Source organism: Cydia strobilella, chromosome 6 (assembly GCF_947568885.1).
Source record: "Cydia strobilella chromosome 6, ilCydStro3.1, whole genome shotgun sequence".
Taxonomy (NCBI): Eukaryota; Metazoa; Arthropoda; class Insecta; order Lepidoptera; family Tortricidae; genus Cydia; species Cydia strobilella.
The window spans coordinates 18,044,726-18,065,346 of record NC_086046.1 but is presented as its reverse complement, the minus strand read 5'-3'; the positions used below and the strand labels follow the sequence as shown (position 1 = coordinate 18,065,346).

The window sequence follows — 20,621 nt, the reverse complement described above, 5'->3', positions numbered from 1 at the left end:
TGTTTATATTCGTAACTTCCTTCCACCAGAACCAGACCAAGACTGAGACCAGAACTAGTTTCACAGCACAGTAGTCAATAATCATCAGTTTTGGAATGTCAAAGAGCCATAAAAGTTGATTTCTGGGTGTTTTGAAGAGCCTATTGTAGGCCCTAATAGGCGCGAGCCGCAGTTGCCGATCCCTGAGCTAGGTTAATGTAACCTTATATAAAATGTTTCTTACAGTCGGCGATTCCCGGTACCTAGTTGAATCAAGAGGGAGGCTGGCCTCCGAGCCTCCTACGGGCACTATGCGGAGGATACGTCAAGAAGAGTACCTCTCCTCATGGAGCGTAGAACAGAACTACACATGCACCGTGCAAAGCGTTGGGGGTCTCAACGTGGACACCAACAAACTTGTCGAGGTTGGTTGACTGAAATATATTAAACAAGATACAGGGTGCGTCCAGATCTGCGCTAAGGCGATTTAGCAAAGGTTTTAATGACAACAGAAGGTTTAGTACAACTCATCATAATTCACTGCTGAGTGACTTTTCAGTCCGTCAAGAGATTTGTACAACTAGCCCTAAGAGCTAACCTTAACAAAAGAAAGATTATCCTTATAAATAATATTTGACTTAATTGAATGCCTTTGTGGATTAAGCTCAAACATTATCAATTATCATTCAACTGACATGTATTGTATAATAATTTATATTGACTTTGTTTTTTATCGTCTCATTTATTATCTATGGCGGAGGTCATTAACTCGAGAAACACTGTTAATTGTTATTATTATAAAATAGATATTACACAGTGTCCGTGAATATTAAGCTTGTGCTGAAACCATCTTTACTTTGTTAAAGATAAGGTTTAATTTGCATTATGAATAATTTTAATTATTATCTGTGTTTCTCGTGGACCCTGAAACCTCAACCAATGAATAGGAAAGATGAGATACAAAATGATAGATGCAGATAATTTTTTTCTTATAATCGGCGTATTGCAATTCGATTCCTGCCCGGGGCACTGGAGGCCTTGGGTACTTTTTCAATAGTAGGTATATGTACTATATGTCCATCAATAAAATATGACCGTCTAACCACCAGGTGGTCTGCCAAGCCGGTATCTTCCACGGCGGCAAGCCCATCTGCGAACCTCAGAAGACCACAATGGCGCCCGTATCGAACGAGGGCGTAGCGCGCTGGGACCAAGCTCTCACGTTCCCGATCAAAGTGCTAAACATTCCGCGCATGGCGAGGCTGTGCTTCGTCATATACTCCACCTCCGAGGTCTACAAGAGTAATAAGAGCAAGAAGGGGAAGAAGGACACCACTAAAGTATGTTATTAAAAATATTAAATCTATCCGACTGTTCAAAAAACCACAATGGCGCCCGTATCGAACGAGGCGTCGCGCGCTGGGACCAAGCTCTCACGTTCCCGATCAAAGTGCTAAACATTCCGCGCATGGCGAGGCTGGGCTTCGTCATATACTCCACCTCCGAGGTCTACAAGAGTAATAAGAGCAAGAAGGGGAAGAAGGACACCACTAAGGTATGTTATTAAAAATATTAAATCTATCCGACTGTTCAAAAAACCACAATGGCGCCCGTATCGAACGAGGCGTCGCGCGCTGGGACCAAGCTCTCACGTTCCCGATCAAAGTGCTAAACATTCCGCGCATGGCGAGGCTGGGCTTCGTCATATACTCCACCTCCGGGGTCTACAAGAGTAATAAGAGCAAGAAAGGGAAGAAGGGCACCACTAAGGTATGCAACTTTAAAGAAACCTTGAATTTAGTTGAGCTAGGCTAATCTAAGCTGTGTGTCCTATCTGTATGTATATTTTATGTTTCTTTCCTTTATGATGTTTTCTTTTTGTCTGTTACCTTCCGTGATTCTCACTTGATGGTCTCATCGGAAGATCAGCGCTGGAAGTCGCCAGCAGCATGCTGAGATAGGGCCATTTCGTGACACTTTATTTTCACTATGTTCTTTTAATGTATGTCTATTGTTTGTGTGTTTACGAATAAAAACTATTCTATTCTATTCTATTCTATCCCAACATAGCCCCCTCACAAAGATAACGTATTGGTTATTTCTATTCTCAGACAATGACAATAAAGCCATAAATATTTGACATTAGTAACATTGAGTTACCTAAATAAAATGAACAAGAACTAATTGATTTGATAATTTCGTGTATTCAAGCCACCGGTATGTTCACGTCCGACACTCGTGCGAGACGGATATCCTTAATCCTATTATTCAAGTTTCTTTTGATGGAAAAAAACCCAACCATACCTTGTCTACTTTATGATTTTGTCTAATTCACATTTTGCTTAATGAGAGAACCACCCTAATATACCTATTTTTATTTCTGTAGGACGACATAAACAAATTAGCGTGGGCGAACACGATGATATTCGACTACAAGAACCTTCTCCGGACGGACGGCGTTACGCTATTCATGTGGACGTACGTCGCCGACGAAACACAAGACGAGATGCTCCTACATCCGCTCGGTACCGTCGTGTCCAATCCCAGTACGGACTCGTGCGCGGCGCTGCAAGTGCGCTTTTCAGAGTGAGTACACCTAGTGAACGCAAATTCAGCATAAATATAAGCCAATATTTTACTAGTGGCTCTGTGCGCAGACCTCGCCAGTCTGTCGTTACATAGATTAAAACTGCATAAAAGTACGGGTCAAAAAAATCTACAATAAAAAAAAACCATTTATCTACTTACTCGTTTCACGAGTCTGTTCAGAAATGTGACCTGTGGAGGAGAGCAGCCAGTTCAGACATACAAATGCAAATTTATTGTTCAAGCTCTATACGTACGCTTTGTTAGGTTTCGCGCTCGCTGGATAAATACAATATTAATCGTATGATAATTCTGAGCTATGATAACAATTCATTGTTTTACGTCACCACAACTTTTTGCAAAATAAATACAGATTTCACATTTAAATCAAACATACCTACATCATTCTTCTTTTCAGCTACGAATGTCCCTACCAAATAATGTTCCCGTCGCCCGACGCAGTGCGAGAACGCGCCGAGTTTCCCGAGAACGGCTCGCCAGAGGTGGTGGCGCGGTTAGCGCGAGATTTAGACTCGCCGCTGTACAAGGACCCGCTGTACGAGATGCACGAACTCGAGAAGAAGGACATCTGGGCATCCAGGTCTGTACATATCAGTAGGGGAGACCAAGTTGAGTTGTAACAGAGAGTTGTGACATCGTCGATTTTCTGGAATCTATTTAAAGATGTTTTGGAAGATGAAATGTAATTATTTTGTAGTTTAGTGTATTTATTGCACATGTCTAATTTTACAATTTTTAATTTAAAAGTCCCAAGCTCACCCGAATTGCGCCTACCCATACAAGCAGTTTCGTTCTCATTTTAAAACTACGTGTTTGATTGTAATGAAACTTTGCACATACAATGACACGAGGTATATCTAGGTCTGTAATTAGTTTATATAGTATATAGCTCCAGTTTAGAAAACAATCGAAACACTTAGAGCAAAAACAAGTTTTGTATGAGAAATTTATAATCTGTATTTTTTAACTATATCTGAAGCTACATAAACTAAAATTACAGACATAGATATACCTTATCTTATTGTAAGTACAAAGTTTCAGACCAAACTGGCTACTCGTTTTAAAATGCGAGTATAACTACGTTTGTATGGAGAACCGAGCTTGCCGCGGACCCATAAGTATTAACTTTTTATATTATTTTTCTACAGAAAACACTTCCGCGACGCAGCACCGCAGCTACTATCCAAGCTACTCGCCTGCGTGGAGTGGGGCGAGCAAGCCGACTCGGCCAGCGTCGCGCACATGATGTCGGAGTGGCCCATGCTGCCGGTCGAGTCCGCGCTCGAGCTGCTCGACTACGCGTACGCCGACGCGGCCGTCAGGAGCTTCGCCGTCAAGTGCCTCGCCAAGATCACGTCAGTATAGAACAACCATACGATGTGACACCCCAGCTACTATCCCAGCTACTCGCCTGCGTGGAGTGGGGCGAGCAAGCCGACTCGGCCAGCGTCGCGCACATGATGTCGGAGTGGCCCATGCTGCCGGTCGAGTCCGCGCTCGAGCTGCTCGACTACGCGTACGCCGACGCGGCCGTCAGGAGCTTCGCTGTCAAGTGCCTCGCCAAGATCACGTCAGTATAGAACAACCATACGATGTGACACCCCAGCTACTATCCGAGCTGCTCGCCTGCGTGGAGTGGGGCGAGCAAGCCGACTCGGCCAGCGTCGCGCACATGATGTCGGAGTGGCCCATGCTGCCGGTCGAGTCCGCGCTCGAGCTGCTCGACTACGCGTACGCCGACGCGGCCGTCAGGAGCTTCGCCGTCAAGTGCCTCGCCAAGATCACGTCAGTATAGAACAACCATACGATGTGACACCCCAGCTACTATCCCAGCTACTCGCCTGCGTGGAGTGGGGCGAGCAAGCCGACTCGGCCAGCGTCGCGCACATGATGTCGGAGTGGCCCATGCTGCCGGTCGAGTCCGCGCTCGAGCTGCTCGACTACGCGTACGCCGACGCGGCCGTCAGGAGCTTCGCTGTCAAGTGCCTCGCCAAGATCACGTCAGTATAGAACAACCATACGATGTGACACCCCAGCTACTATCCGAGCTGCTCGCCTGCGTGGAGTGGGGCGAGCAAGCCGACTCGGCCAGCGTCGCGCACATGTTTTTAGGGTTACGTACCTCAAAAGGAAAAAACGGAACCCTTATAGGATCACTCGTGCGTCTGTCTGTCTGTCTGTCTGTCTGTCTGTCCGTCTGTCACAGCCTATTCTCTCCAAAACTACTGGACCAATTAAGCTGAAATTTGGTACACATATGTAAGTTTGTGACCCAAAGATGGACATGTAACGTTTAAACAAATTAATTATAACCACGGGGGCCACTTTTGGGGGGTAAATGAGAAAATTAAAAAATAAAGTTTGTTAAACTATATCGTGTTTTATATCAAATGAAAGCGCTCATTGTGAGAATCTCAAATATATTTTTTATATAATTTTAGGACAAACAGTTTAGAAGTTGTTCAAGAAAATAGGCAAAAAATGACTAATCCCCCCCTTTATCTCCGAAACTACTGGGCCAAAAATTTTGAAAAAAATACACAAAATAGATCTTTACCTATAGATTACCGGAAAACCTATTAGAAATGTGCAGTCAAGCGTGAGTCGGACTTAATTGCTTAGTTTTTGATCCGACCCCTACGGGTTTTTTAAAGACATTTCGCATAAAAAATACATTGTTTAAATTGTGCAATGTACGGAACCCTTAGAACGCGAGTCCGACTCGCAGTTAGCCGGTTTTTTTATTTTTTTTATTTAGAACACAAACAGTCACATATACAAATGGATTTGTAGTACAATGTACTTAACATACTTAAGAAACAGACCTGGAGGTTCATTATTAAGTACAATCGTGAGCCATACCTACCTAGGTAGGTAGGACAACCGGAAAGTTACATTTATACATTGTTATTTATAACTATTTTCAATACTTGAACTATTTAACCTATTTAAAACAATTGAGGTTTAACGCATTCACTGCCAGGGGCGTGGCCTAGGAACAAACTTGTATGACGGTGAACGCACATGTGCGTTGGGGGCAGTGAATGTGTTAAGCTTCATTCTAAGACTAGACAAGCAATACTAAAAAGTAAGGAACCCTCGGTGGGCGAGTCCGAATCGCACTTGTCCGGTTTTTAGATACGGTTTCACCTCGCTGACAATTGTCGCCTGACATTGACAACTATCGGTACATTGCTGGCCCAACAAGTAAATATAGACGCTATGTACCGTCGTTACTTACCGACCTTTGAAATGTACAGGAAATTGTTAGTGTCAGGTGTAAATAGTCAAGCTGGTGAAATAGGCACCTGTTGCCATTCAATGCGTCCCTATTTATGGAAATGTCTTTCTGTATTATGAGACCGTGTGTTTTTTTTTATACTTGGCGCACAGCATCAGCCACGGACCATGACCTTAGTATAATATCTAAAGGTTTTACTAACACCTATGTATTTGTCCAACAGGGACGAAGAACTCCTCCTCTACCTGTTACAACTCGTGCAAGCGTTGAAACACGAGTCGTACCTGATGTGCGACCTGGCTCTGTTCCTCCTACAGCGCGCCTTCAACAACATGACCATCGGACATTTCCTCTTCTGGCATTTGAGGTAAGTTGGGATACGTCATTTTACTAATTAATATTAAGACAATATACAAGATTTGTCAAGAGCTTGTTATTCATGATTTGAATTTGCAGTTTCTTTTATAAGCCAAAGATGATATACGAACTTTAGCTTTATAATTTGACCCTTAAAATACATCGTCTCAGTAACAAACCTTTTTTTTGTCATTCGTAACGATATAAGTTGAGTAGGGGTTTAAGGCGTTAGCCCGGATTGCTAAAGACTCGAATCCGGCCTTCACTACTGGAGGGCTTCGTCGCTTTTTCCTTAATATATGACATCTATTTCAGTTGATATAAGGTGAAACGTCAGGCCATAAATAAACGTAAGTTTGTACGCGATTAAGTCCCGTGTCAGTTTTAAAATTATGAGTGAAAATCGTGTTAGTTTAAATCAGTATATGATATAAGGTGAGTTCGAACTATGGGTTTAAAAATGATAAATAACGTGGTTCTAGTGAAAACGGGTTATGTGGAACTTAGGTATACCCTGAGCGAGACGTACCCCTTTTCAGTAGAGCCGTAGGATTATAGTCTGCATTTACTGCAGCAGTGCAGCATTGACATAAATGAATGATTCAGAAGTTGTTTTTGAGTTCACTTATAAAAGCACAACAAACTTATTCTCATTTTTCAATTTCTTTTTTTTAAGGTCGGAAATGCACGTGTCATCGGTATCAATACGATTCGGATTGGTATTGGAAGCGTACTGCCGCGGCAGCCAAGACCACGTGGACACTTTACTACGACAGATCAGCTGTTTGGACAAACTTAAGTGTAAGTACTATCTGAAAGCTGTATCAGCGAGTTGAAAAAAATAAATTGTTGTAGGATTTTCAAAGGAATGGTTGCACCAAACCATATGTCACGGGTAAAACGTTCGCTAAATTTGATTATATGGGGACTCCATCTCTAGCTCTCTGCTGAGTAACGATGATCACTATGTCAAGTGTGGCTGGTACTGGCCCTAAGTGCCAGTTGCACCATCCGCACTTGACAGACTGATCAACGTCAACCGGCGCGCCGCGCCGCGGCGGTTTACTATGAAACTTTCCATACAATAAAATTTAGCGAACTCTTTAACGATCACAAACAGTTTGTGCAACCGACCCTAAGTGTTTTCCATCATTACATCAGCCAAAAATTGTCTATAGCTGGACAAAGGCTTCCTCAGGGAATATTTACAAGGAATGGTCATTATGATTGACCCGTGTTTTGTTTGATATGTGTAAGGTTGTTCCATAACATTAATTTATTAACAGGGCTGAACAATATGGTGCGCAAGCGCAACAAAGAGAGCATAAACAAAGCGCGAGCCGCCATACTGTCGCTGCTGCAAGAGGACCACTGCCGCGAGACGCTGTGCAACTTCGTGTCGCCGCTCAACCCCAGCTTCGTGTGCAAATCTGTCAGGTAAGTATTATAGATGTAGATGATAATCCTCTACTACCGTAAAATATTTAGATCACTACGGTTACACTCACTACTATTTTTAGTCGCTTTTGGCGACATGTTTCGGACTTGTCGGGAGTTCTTCCTCAGGCGCTTGTGCCCGCCCGCCTCGTCGCTCGTTGCGCGCGCTGACGGGGCGGGGCGGGGGCCCGGGGCAGTCTGTTTACTATCGTATTTTTACAAAAACGGACGAACGTGTTGTTATTTCAGTCAGTCTCGGTTCCAAAGTACTGAGGTTGACTAAAGTAGCATGCAAAACGAACGTTTCCGAGAAAATACGATAGCAAAGGATTGTTCACTACATCTGTAGCTACAGCATGGATAGCATAGTCGCGATTTCATCGCCTGTCGTGTCGTGTGGCACTTTCGCACTTGCCCACTTGTTAGACCGAGACAGGCATGGTGACAAACGATAAAAGGGCGACCATGTTAGCCATCTTAGTAAATCTATTTAGAATGACGCTTATGTTTAACGATAATTGAAAGTATACAAAAGGGAAGCTATCGAGTATATTAACATTTCATAAGTGCAAAAGATACAGAAATACAAGTACAAATGAAAAAAAGTGACCACTTTTGGGCTTCATAGCGGTCGCTTGAATGTACAATTGATTTTTCGTGTTCTTAAAATTGTATTATCTTTCTAACTAGGGAACAATCAAATTATTTTATGAAATATCACTTGGTCGCTTGGTCATTTTCTTTAGTGTATGATATCTATTTCAGTTAATATTATCTTTCTGTCTTTAAAAGGGGTTTTAGGGTGCGTTTAGACGTGTTTTTAGTTTTTAAGGACCAATAGAATCACTGCACGCTGAGCGAGGTAAACAAATGAATTGATTCTATTGGTTCTTAACAAACACTTCCCTCGCAACGCATCCTCGCATATCTCTCGTCGAAACGCAGCCACAGAATAAGTAATAGTATTATCATAGAGAATGGCCACGCACCGCCCCGCCCTCTCTCGAATCACCTCGCCCCGCGACAGCAGCTTGACGGCCGTTTGCCGGCCGCTCAGTACTGTTTTTAAGCAACTTACTCACACTAAGATGTCGCATGCCGCGTGTACAGACGTGCCGTTCACACATAGAAACACAGCAAGTGATTTTTGATGTATAGCGTGTCCGCATTGTAACGCAGCCTCAAAGTTATACAGAATTAAAACTTACCCTTGTTTCCAGACCGGAGAAGTGCAAAGTGATGGACAGCAAGATGCGCCCCCTGCAGCTTGAGTTCGAGAACATCGAGTCCTGCGGGCCGGATATCCGGATCATACTCAAGATCGGCGACGACCTGCGGCAGGACATGTTCACGCTGCAGATGCTCAGGATCATGGACAGTCTGTGGAAGAACGAGGGATACGATTTCCGGTGAACCCTCGTATATCCATCATCATTAGTTGTTCCCCTAAATGCTGAGAACTATTAATAGGGTTTTTAATTTTCTGAAATTTGAACACATTATCTATAGATAGAGGAGATATAATAAATAAATAATAAATAAATTCGTTTATTGACAGGCAAGTGACACCCATAGAAATGTTACATACAAATAATTCAACTAAATACAAAGAAGAAACAAAAGTTAATAAACATATAATAAAAATTAAAATAATACCATATAGAGGAGAAGTTCTATCGTCTCTTTAATCATATATTATGGTTGTACTCAGAAGAATTCGCCCACCTTTCTTTATTTTTATTTTCTCGTGTCGTTTCTATTTCAATTATCTCTGAATCACGTCTACCTGTTCCATAATAAATTGGGGCATTTTCTATGAAAAGGGACCTTATTGTCGATGGCGCTTACGCCGCACAGCATCGCGCGGCATTCAACATCAACATCAACATCAAACATTTATTCAGCAAATAGGCCACAACAAAAAAAACAATTATAAATATGGAATCAATATTTGTAATTGTTTTTATATCGGAGCATGCATTGTATTTATATCAGAGCATCGTTAATAATGGCGTAAGCGCCATCGACAATAAGGTCCCTTTTTATAGAAATGACCACAATTAAATGCTTAACATAGTAAGAGGCACGTTAGCGCCAGATCTAAAATCTTTTCCTAGAATTCTCACGACCAATACCGGGCTGTTTTTCTAACTAAGGTTGGTTTTCCACCGGTCCAATATCTTGGTCCAATGTGTATTTGTATCTCTCATTTTGCTTAGTGAGAGAGTGAGACGCAATGCACATTGGCAAATCACCCTTAAATAAAATACGCCCTAGGATGGTTAAATAGTAACAAATTACCGTTACAATTGTAGATTGAACCCCTACAACTGCATATCGTTGGACAACGCGGTCGGCATGATCGAGGTGGTAGACGAGGCGGAGACTGTCGCCAACATCCAGAAGGCGAAAGCCAATTTCAACGTTGCCTCGACCATATCCAAGGCCAATCTGTTCCGTAAGTACAATAATAAACAAGTTATTTATTTAGAAAAACATAATCATACTAATCATACAGAACTAGTCAAATCCTGTATCTCTGGTCGATAAATAAAATTACAAAAAGAAAAATTATCTGTTCAATTTGCGTGCAATAGGTAGGTATTAATTAGATAAGTATACTTTTTAAAATTACGGCTAAACAATGTTCCGTACAATTTACATAAAGTTGCTTCTCTTAGTAACTACTGGATAAACCCGTTGATGAGTCCCAGGACTATTGGATACGCACGGGTTACACAAAAAGTTTACATTTTATACACGTAAACCTTCCTCAAGAAACATTCTATTGATAGGTGAAAACCGCATGATAATCCGTTCAATAGTTTTTGAATTTATCGCGAACATACATACATACAGACGCGGCGGGGGACTTCGTTTTATAAAATGTAGTGATACTCGTACAAAACCAATAGCCCGAAACTGAATAGAAGGATATAGTTGAGAGAAAAACATAAAGATTTTGTGTATTTCGTCCTTTTATTTTATCTTTCTAAAATAAATAAACAAACTATTTTCCTTGGTAACTGTAAGAAAAATAACATTTCCACAGAATGGCTCCGCGATTACAACCAATCAGAATCTAGCTTCAACAAAGCAGTGGAAGAGTTTACGATGAGCTGTGCGGGCTACTGCGTCGCCACGTACGTCATGGGCATCGCCGACCGACATCCAGACAACATCATGGTCAAAAAAAACGGACAGGTAACGAAAGTTTACTAGAATATGATAATTCCGCTACTTGACGCTAGATGTCGACTACAAAAATAGTAGTTTTGGTAACAAAACTGATATATGGAGTGAGCATTCTATCTCTGGTTTTTTAAGCTAAAATAAGGCTAAATACATTGTGAACCGTCTTCCACAGCTATTCCACATAGACTTCGGGCACTTCCTCGGGCACTTCAAGCAGAAGTTCGGTTTCAAGCGCGAGCGCGTGCCGTTCGTCCTGACGCACGACTTCATCCACGTCGTCAACAAGGGCGAGCGCGGCGCCGGCGTCAACGAGCCGCTGCACTTCAAGATATTCCGGGAACACTGCGAAACGGTCACACACTATCCATACTTTATATTATAAATGCGAAAGTGTCTCTGTCTGTTACCTCTTCACGCTTAAACCGCTGAACCGATTTAGTTGAAATTTGGTATAGAGATAGTTTATATCCCAGAAGTCATCCTTTAAGGGGAGTGGTAGTGTATGGGAAATCGATAAAAAGCAGATTGAATAAAAAAATAAGCTACCCAAATTACTAACTCCACGCAGACGAAGTCACGGGCAAAAGCTAGTTATACATATACCCCCTTATTCAGAAAGCTTTACTAGCCTGAATTAGTTAATAGTACATTGTAAACCAAAGGGATGAAAGGCACACATCTCTGCCGAGGTAGTTTGGCGTTCGAGCGCCAATAGTCCGAGGCTGAAATGATGCCTTTCACCCGAGTTAAACACTTACTTTTCATTTCAAATACGAGGAAAGTAAAATGCATGTATTTAGAAAAAAAACATGAAGTATAAACTTTTAAAGTATTTCTTGAGGGTACTTTCAATTAGTTGCTGTACAATCTTTTTTTAGATAAAATGTAAAAAATCGAATGGTACCCTTTCTTTTTTTGCTTTTTGGAAGTTAAGAAAAAACTTAAATTATGAGAAACTTTCAAGTCCTGTATTTCTGTTCGGCTGATAGAAAGCGCATTGATGCCTTTGAAATGTGGTGCTGGCGGAAAATGCTAGGCATATCTTGGACCGAACACTGGACCAACGTCTCAATACTGAAGGAGCTCGGAGTAACCACAAGGCTTTCAACCACATGTCTCTAGAGAGTTCTTGATTTCTTCAGTCACATAGCCAGGAAGACTGGAGACAACCTGGAAAAGCTCATGGTCACTGGTTCGGTGGAAGGAAAGAGAAGGGGCAGCAGTCCAACGCGGTGGTCCGACCAGGTTAGCAAATCGCTATCCATCGAGGTCCATGATGCCTTAGAAGTCGCAAGAGGTCGAAATGCCTGGAAATCTGCTATCCGGAATCATGTGCTCCACGTAGGAGGTCACGACTAAGGAGAACGAAGCAAGGAGGATTTCTGTATCATTTCCATATATTATTTTAATTTCCACATTATTGTGATAAATTGCTCATTTGCTATTTTACTAGATTTTGTTATAAAATTCATTATATTGTGTCATCATCCCTATTACCTGCAATAAAATCTTGCACAACGCGCGACAATATGTGACGCGAGATTATTGCAATGTTTTTGCGCGCTTCGATTAAAAGATTTTACTGTGGGTAAGTTGACAAAGACTGCCTGTGTCATACATTAATATACATAAACTGGTCAATTTATACTTATGATAAACAATAGCGAGTAACCAAGAGAGTTGTGTCTAGCCTCTAGCCAGAAGCAGTTCACAATCGGGAGTTTTAGAGATAAAGCAGCATAGTTTTTCTTACCAGTGGGCGACTAATGAAACGCCAGTATTGGGTAACATTAGCCTGTTTTAATAAAATTCAGACACTGGCTAGCGCACTTTGCACATGCGAAATTACGAGAATCACGACGTTTTGTACGAAGTTCTTATATTATTATATTTTCTTTTTAAGTTGTGCCAACCCTAATAATTGCTCGGAGCAATGCTGAGCCGAACGGAGCCGAGTTTGACCGAAAGGATGAGTGTCCCACCACTGCCAATACGTTAATAATGGTTGTTTGCAGGCCTTCAAGATCCTTCGGCGGCACGGGCACCTGATCCTGTCCCTGTTCTCCATGATGATCTCCACGGGCCTGCCGGAGCTCAAGTCGGAGAAGGATCTGCAGTATCTACGAGATACACTTGTGAGTATCCTGGTCACGGCACCAATTATACTAGATATTAGTTGTTAATTGTTGAGCAATACATTTTCGTTTATTGCGACGCTCGTGATATCTAGTTTCAAGTAAGCAAGAATAAGCAGTATTTTGGTTACAAGCATGTCACGGGGATTGGCCGTCTATGTATCATTATATTAGTCTATGATCAAAGTAACTAACAGTGTAAAACGCACACAATAGACATTTATTAGTAACCTTTTTTCGATTAGCTAAAATTAATTATTTAAGGACCCTTGATACGGTACAAATAAAGCATTTCTCGCGTATAAAAGAGTAGTACAAAAACGTAAGCTAGACCTTTAAGGCTCCTACACACTATGCCGGCGGGCATGCCGCCAACAAGCCCGGCGGTATTCCCGGAGAGTATTTAGGCGCCGGGCTTGCATTGCCTGATTATGCGGGCAGCATACCTGCGCGGCAAAAACCCGCCGGCATAGTGTGTAGGAGCCTTTAGACGCAAAACTCTCAACAACCCCCTTACCTCCAACAGGTACTAGACTTATCAGAAGAAAAAGCACTCGAGCACTTCCGGCTCAAGTTCACCGAGGCCGTCAAAAACACCTGGATGACGTCCTTCAACTGGGCCTTCCACAACTTCGACAAGAACAACTGACAGCGGCCCGGCCACCGGCGGCGGCCGCCGTCCAAGTACTCCCCGCAGACGCTGTAACCAGCCGCTAGGGATATCCAAATAAGGTTCAATTTGCTGGGAGGATTGAGTGCGCATACGACCTTTTTATACGGAGATATGTACCGCTATACGTGCGTTGAAATTGCAACTCTGTAAATAAAGGTTTTAGGTTCAAATTCCCAGAAAGAAACTTATCACGGTTTTTTGTGTAGCGGCAATGGATCTGTTTCCTTTTAAAGGTTATAGAAGGGAAGCTAGAAAGCCGGAAATGTAGAAAATCAATAAAGAGGCTTAGGAGGAAGTCGAGCAAGGAATACCATTGTATGTATTCATTTGTATACTTACTACACTTTATAGTAGAAATTGCTACATGCGTGTTCAATTCTCCACAGTAACCAGTTAAAGAGCACAATGTTCGCCGCAGTCATATTTAAGTGCGAGAGAAGAGGATATATTAGATAAATATTCAACGTTTAGGATTCGGGCTGGTTGCGTTTTTTGCGTTAATAGCGAAATTATATGGGTGCGAGGGAAAGTAGACTTTATTTTAATTGTAATTAACGTTATAATCGATGGACTGGAACTGCGGCGAGCATATCTTTAATATAGTCTGTTACATGTTTTGTTACGTTTTCGAAACGACAACGATTGTATCAAAATATTGCATTTTTTTAAAGGCCAAGATGTATGCTTGAATTGAAGTTCATCACAATTTCGATAACGTAACAAAAGTATATTATGTAGTTATAGGAGCAGAGGAGCCCAAAAATTCGCTTAATCGACCCACCGAGTGTCGAGTCGGCAGGTCGCAGCGGTCAATAGGCTGTGATAACGACGCGAGATCAGGAGACGGTTGAAGGCCTGTTCACATCGGATGCGTGCACGTAGACTTGCAGGTGCGCGTTGTAATATACAGATCCTTATAAAAGACGGCACACCGCTTGCGTGACTGGTGCGTTTAGCAAACGCGCACGTGCACTGCTATGCACACGCGGCCGGTGTGCTCTGGCCTTAACTAGTGATGATTGTGTTTAGAGTTAGTGTTAGTAGTTGATGTGGCAAATGTAGGCAAATGCGGCGGGCACCCGACACCGCTCGGTTTCTATTTAGGTCAAATATCAGATTAAACTTTTAGGTTTAGGAATTTGGATCAAAATTTAGTGTTTCATGTAGTTTATACGTGTTTGTGTACTCTAGTGAAATGTTTTTATAAAAGGAAGGGAAGTATGGCGATGTACGGACCGCCGCGACCGGGCTCCTCTCGTTGTATATTGTTACGCCATTAACTATATAAATCATGCATTATAGACGTAATTTTTGCACCTACTAGCTTTTTTAAATGTCCCTGACTAATACAGGGTGATCGCACTGATCGCAATCTTCTCAGTTGAGGCTTAGCGGTGTTCGCACCCTGTATATTTTCAAAGGGGATTTATCATAGTTTTAGCAGTATTATATCGATCATAATGTAAGTATCGATTTAGGGTGAGAAGCTATTTTTAAGTTTTTTATAACATCAGGCTACCTCATGGTGTGGTGTACTAACGCGAACTCACTAATCACTCGCATTATTTCAATTGTCTTAGTTCGCCCCCGACATATGTATTATTTTATGGTCACTTCACTCTAAGACTCTATTATAACTTTAAGGGTCGGTCGCACCAAACCAGTCACCGTCAAAACGTTCCCAAAATTTTATTGTATGAGAAGTTTCGTAGTATAGTTTTTTGCTGAGTGACGTTGATCAGTCCGTCGATTGTGGTTGGTGCTACTGGACCATAGTGAAATGACAGTGTATTTTTTATTTAATATCCTTTCAAGGGGCAATGTCATTCTTTAGTAGTTGGAATTTCGATTTTACCTCAATTAATCAAATTTAAAATATAAATGACTTAATCGACCACGAGCCGGCGGCCTGCCACTTGAAGGGCTGGTTAGACTACCAGAGTTGTTGCGATGACAAGGATGTATAAAACATCAACACAGTTAACTGACAAATCTAAACCTTATTGCAAATATATAAGGTCCACCGTACATACCCTTTGATCGCCAAAGACGTCAACTGCATGCGCGCATGCAGCCCAATATCAACCTTCGTGCATTGCGACAAGGCTCACAATGACACACCGCGCAAGATAGGCGTGGCGTTAACCTCGTAAAGCTCTGGTTTCCTAGGAAAGCGGTGCCGTCATATAGCGGCCGTAATATTACGGACGCAAAAAGACTGCCGTCTTTACGGTGACGACATGTGGAAAGTTCCACGGCCGTATAACACACCGTCGGCCACCAATAATTTATTCAAATCTCGTGGTACACACACATTTGAAATTTCGTCGTCCTCGCTGCTCCAGTTGGAGTTGGAACTCATTTCGCACGTCGTTCCGGTCAAAAAGACCCCAATACCTATAATATAATTATAGAAATGGCTTCATCGCTGTCCAAAAAACGTTCACGAACCTATCGACACCGTAAAGACGGCCGTCATGGCGGCACCGCTTTTTGACGTGTGTTAATCACCGCCCTCTAGGAAACCGCGCCATTTGGTTTACATAGACAACGTTCTAGTGACGTCATTCACTGCTGTATTACGGCCGCTATATGACGGATGAAGGCACCGCTTTGCTAGCAAACCAGAGTTTAAGGCATACGGTCCGGTTCTATATAGCACTTATTAAGTTCGATGAAATTTAAATAATTTTCAATTGGAGTGCATTTGCTTCGTTTCGTTCATTTCACCCAAACCATAAAGACTATTTCTTACAAGGTTAAAATTTTGGATTTGTTCCTTGTATGGCTGGGCTTTAGGTGGAAGTGTTACCGTTAGTATTAGTGCTATCCTTGTCGTTGCTTACCTTTTGTCAGAATGTTATAAGCGGTTGATTCACTATACCTGGCATCCGTTTATAAAATGAAATTGAATGAAAACAATGTGAATGAATGGTACCTACTTGGTATTCACAGTTATAGATGTCATTAGTTCATTCATTCAATTCAAGCCAGTTTGGTACATGAAACTGTATGAGAAAAACTATCTTTGCTTTGTTGACGATTGATTGTTATCTAAACATAATTTTTAGCCGCTTTGAGCTTATTATAGCTCTTTCGGGTTTAGTCCAGTTTTATAGACAAAAATAGTCTCACTGCTACGTAATTCTCAACGCTTATAGTAGTTATAGTCAAAAGAGATATACCAATCGAAACCAGTGACTCTTAGAAGGTGACTTATTAACAAATTCTACATACGAATCTTAACTGGTAGTGTGACCAGCTAGCTCAACTTAGATCACTAAAATAAAGAAATTTAGCACTGAATGGGACGCCTCAGTTTACTAAACGTCGATTACTGATACGAATATGCCTTACCGATATACAGTCAAACCTGGATAATTGGGAAAACTTTAATAAGTGGCCGGTCTCGGTCCCTTAGCACCAAAATACCTCTATTACTGAATTTATGGAACCTCTTTAACACAAAATTGCCGATCGCTTAAGATTTAAACTATCCAGGTTTCACTGTACTTTAGATTTAAGTTATTACAACACTTAGCAAATTAGCGTTAATTATCTACGTCAGTGTATTTAATTGATGGATTCGCCGAATAATCACATCGGGTTTGGCAATTGTGTATCAATTAATGGTTCAAAAAAGCTACCGCATTTATTGTGTCTTAAGGAAAAGTTTTTTTGATTAATGTAGTTGTATTAGCTGAAATATTGTTTAGGCGGGATGCCCTATATTGATTTTAGGGGCTTATATCAAATTAAATATGAATTTGATAATATTAGAAGTTTGGCAACGTAATAATTCTAATATTATTAGGTAATATTATTAGAACTGGTTTAAATAAATTTATTCAAAGTAAAAATCGGTCGACTGCAAAAAGAATTTACTGTTTTCATATGTTCAATGTCATTGCTTATTGTGAACCAAACGATAAAAGACAGTAGACGCATTCAATATTACCTCAATTTAATGATAACATATCAATCAGCGTTTTTAGATTAGTACATGGTAAAAGCACTTGTTTGCCGACATCCTATTGTCGTTAATCAGCGGTGTATAGTCACAAGAATAGTGTTTAACTGAGTAAGGACTTCATTTTGAACGCCATATACGTCCGGTTTGTGCTATTCGCCAAATGTTTTGTTAGAGAGCAAATTAAACCTTAGTTCATATTAAATCACATTTACAATCGGGTCTATCGCGAATTTATGTTAACTGGTTTAATCCACTGGTCGTGGTCGCGGCTAACTGACGTCCCAGCAAAATGTCAATACCCGACGAAATGTGTATGAAAAAGTGCGACCAGCAGTAGTGTGTACGACCAGTGAAACCTGTGTCGAAACGTCGGTAAATAAAGGTAACAAAATAAATTCGCGATAGACCCGATTGTAAATATGAATTAATATGTATTCAAAACGCGAAAGTTTTAAATGTTATACTCGTATAAACCTTAGTGGTAAGTAATTCAAAGAGTGTTGGTTGTTTGGACAATGTAAACGTTGATAATTATATTTTTTGTTGGTGTACTAATAGATGTCCATGGCGTTCTATTAGAGTCTAATTTGGTCTTCATAATAACCTCAATTATTCTATACAGCACAGTATAATAATGTATTAATAATTTCAATCGAATTCACTAAATTATGAAAATAATTTGCAGTGACTAATAATGTTATATATTATAATATGATTATGAGTTGTTTGCGGTAAAGCCGCCGCTATAGACACCGCCTGGCGTCTAAAGGAACGTGTAATGAGAACGATGCGGTTGTGGTTTTACTAGATCAGTAAACCTTACGGTACTAAAGGAGTACCTACCGATCATATAAGCTCTCAGACTTGCGCTTTTTTGCGTGTATAACAGCAATGTATACGATGAATGTCAAATGTTAATCGCATGACAGACATGATGTAGCAAAAATTAAAATTGGAATGTCCATAGGTTTTGTGTTAGAGTTGACGCGCTCGTAAGTATCTAACTAATCCCCTCATTAGATCGGGCGAACACCAAAACTATCAAAAGTACGCAAACCTTTGCCAAAAATGTTGATAGGTACGCGCAAATAACGCTAGTCTGAAAGGCTTTTAGCCGGCATTTCGGGATGCACTTACGATTTTAGTCCTATATTCGAGTTGAAAATACAATTAAGCTCAAAATATCTACCGTAGCGTATATAGTAGTCCATTGAACTGCCATTTAGCATCGCATAGTCTGAGAGCATTCATGTAGAAATAATAGTAGCAGTAAGTTGGTCCTCTGACTAAACAAACTGTCGCGTTAAGCATATGTACCCGACATAGGTATTTGTATTTGAGAATTCGTTCAATTGTGTAACTTAATGTTTAATATTAAGATATATAATTGAGTGACTTTTCAAATACCTATTGATACGCGAGATGCAAATCACAGGTTTCATAATCTGACACTGACTGCAGTAATTTTACGAATATGTTATAATATTAATGTTGAACATATTTTTGAGTGGCGTCGTAGCGAGTTACGTTTTATTCCTAGTTTAGTTAGATTGTGAGTTTGCTCTGCATAATATACCAAGTATTGACACTGAAACATCACAGTTTACTTGTCACGACTAGCCGAGTACGTATTCAAAGAACATAGGATAAAATATGATATAATTTATAGCATATGTACGAATGACTAAGACTTGAATTTTTGTAATTTGTAACATGATATGTATTTGAATCGATCACAATTGTGTTACCGGTTTTTTCGTGAATGTAAACTAATCTTGTTAGAATATATAGAATTCAAAAGTCAGACGAAGCCACCGCGTACTTCCGCAATACCATTACCTTCCGTATCTTTCAATATAAGAGCATTCATGCTATATTTTATAATTGATATTTAACTCTCGATACGCCACCGTAAGCCTATTTACCGCTAATAAATAAATAAGCAATAATTATAGTGATATGAACAAAAACTCCAATTCGAACTAGCCTACTCGCCAGATATAGACACTAAACCATAGTATTAGATTAGACTATACATACCATAGTATCTACACCCGATTACATATATAGCATTAATAAATAATTCCATGAATTTATAGTATAATCTTAAAATGTTACGAATAATGCACGTCTTGAGATTATTGGATGACGGCAGTCATATAGTTACAATAGCTTAGACGGTTCCGAATTGTATCACAGTCGGTTTAGCCATATGCCTAGCCTAGATATTAACAGACTCAAAATATAACCCGGAATGCTTCCTATGTAGTGCTAAATATCTCATACGTTTACCTATAGTTTTAATACGATTACAGGCATGAGTTTAGTTTGTGCAATGTAAATAATACCGTTATTTTATTTATAAATATGATTAAGCATGGTCGAGATAGCTTTCGTACGGGTTATTGTGAAACTTGGCGGCGGAGCGGGGAAGGCGCAGTAATCTAGCAAATTGTCTACGGTGTAGATTCAGAATTCTAAATAGTACTGAATAATTATTGTAGCGATATATACAGGGTTTAAAATTCAGTCGAGACTAATCATACTCTATGGTTTTAAGTTTATAAAACCCTCCCCGCTCCGCGTCACGTTTAAAGTAACGATGACTACGAAATGTCGAGACTGGGAGAGAAATCCCAAGGGTTATTCATAGTAAGTAATTCACCAAATAATATTATAAATGAGTGAATAAATGTATGTTAACGCAATGTCATTGTGAATTACCTAGCCAGTAAGTTAACAATATAAAGAGGAGTATGTTAGCCATATTGCTAAAGCATATTATTGTTAAGGTTCATGAAACATCTCAAGTCTACATACAATAGTTCCTTTGTCATGTGTCATTTATAATCATACGAGTAACGCAGAAAATAAAAAGATATTCATAAAAATATTGTATAAAATAATGTACCGATTAATTATTTGCTATCTCAAATATGATTTTTCTTGAATAAACATTTACATACGAGACTAATTGTTTCATTACTAATTTTGTCTACTTGTATAACGCCATTCTTGTTTGCA

At 40.4% G+C, this 20,621-nt stretch overlaps 1 protein-coding gene across 1 annotated transcript in view; it reads left to right on the top strand.

The window, feature by feature from the left end:
• The window catches only part of LOC134742182 (phosphatidylinositol 4,5-bisphosphate 3-kinase catalytic subunit delta isoform), a 40,323-nt gene extending 19,756 nt beyond the window's left edge, over positions 1-20,567 (top strand). The window contains exons 6-19 of the mRNA XM_063675163.1: positions 226-404; positions 1,089-1,319; positions 2,366-2,565; positions 2,984-3,166; positions 3,735-3,941; positions 6,051-6,194; positions 6,861-6,985; positions 7,471-7,621; positions 8,842-9,030; positions 9,937-10,079; positions 10,674-10,825; positions 10,989-11,168; positions 12,832-12,951; positions 13,478-20,567. Coding sequence (XP_063531233.1) covers positions 226-404; positions 1,089-1,319; positions 2,366-2,565; positions 2,984-3,166; positions 3,735-3,941; positions 6,051-6,194; positions 6,861-6,985; positions 7,471-7,621; positions 8,842-9,030; positions 9,937-10,079; positions 10,674-10,825; positions 10,989-11,168; positions 12,832-12,951; positions 13,478-13,600 — 2,327 coding nt within the window. The 3' untranslated portion in view covers positions 13,601-20,567. The remainder of the gene's footprint in view (positions 1-225; positions 405-1,088; positions 1,320-2,365; positions 2,566-2,983; positions 3,167-3,734; positions 3,942-6,050; positions 6,195-6,860; positions 6,986-7,470; positions 7,622-8,841; positions 9,031-9,936; positions 10,080-10,673; positions 10,826-10,988; positions 11,169-12,831; positions 12,952-13,477) is intronic.
• The last annotated feature ends 54 nt before the right edge of the window (positions 20,568-20,621 follow it).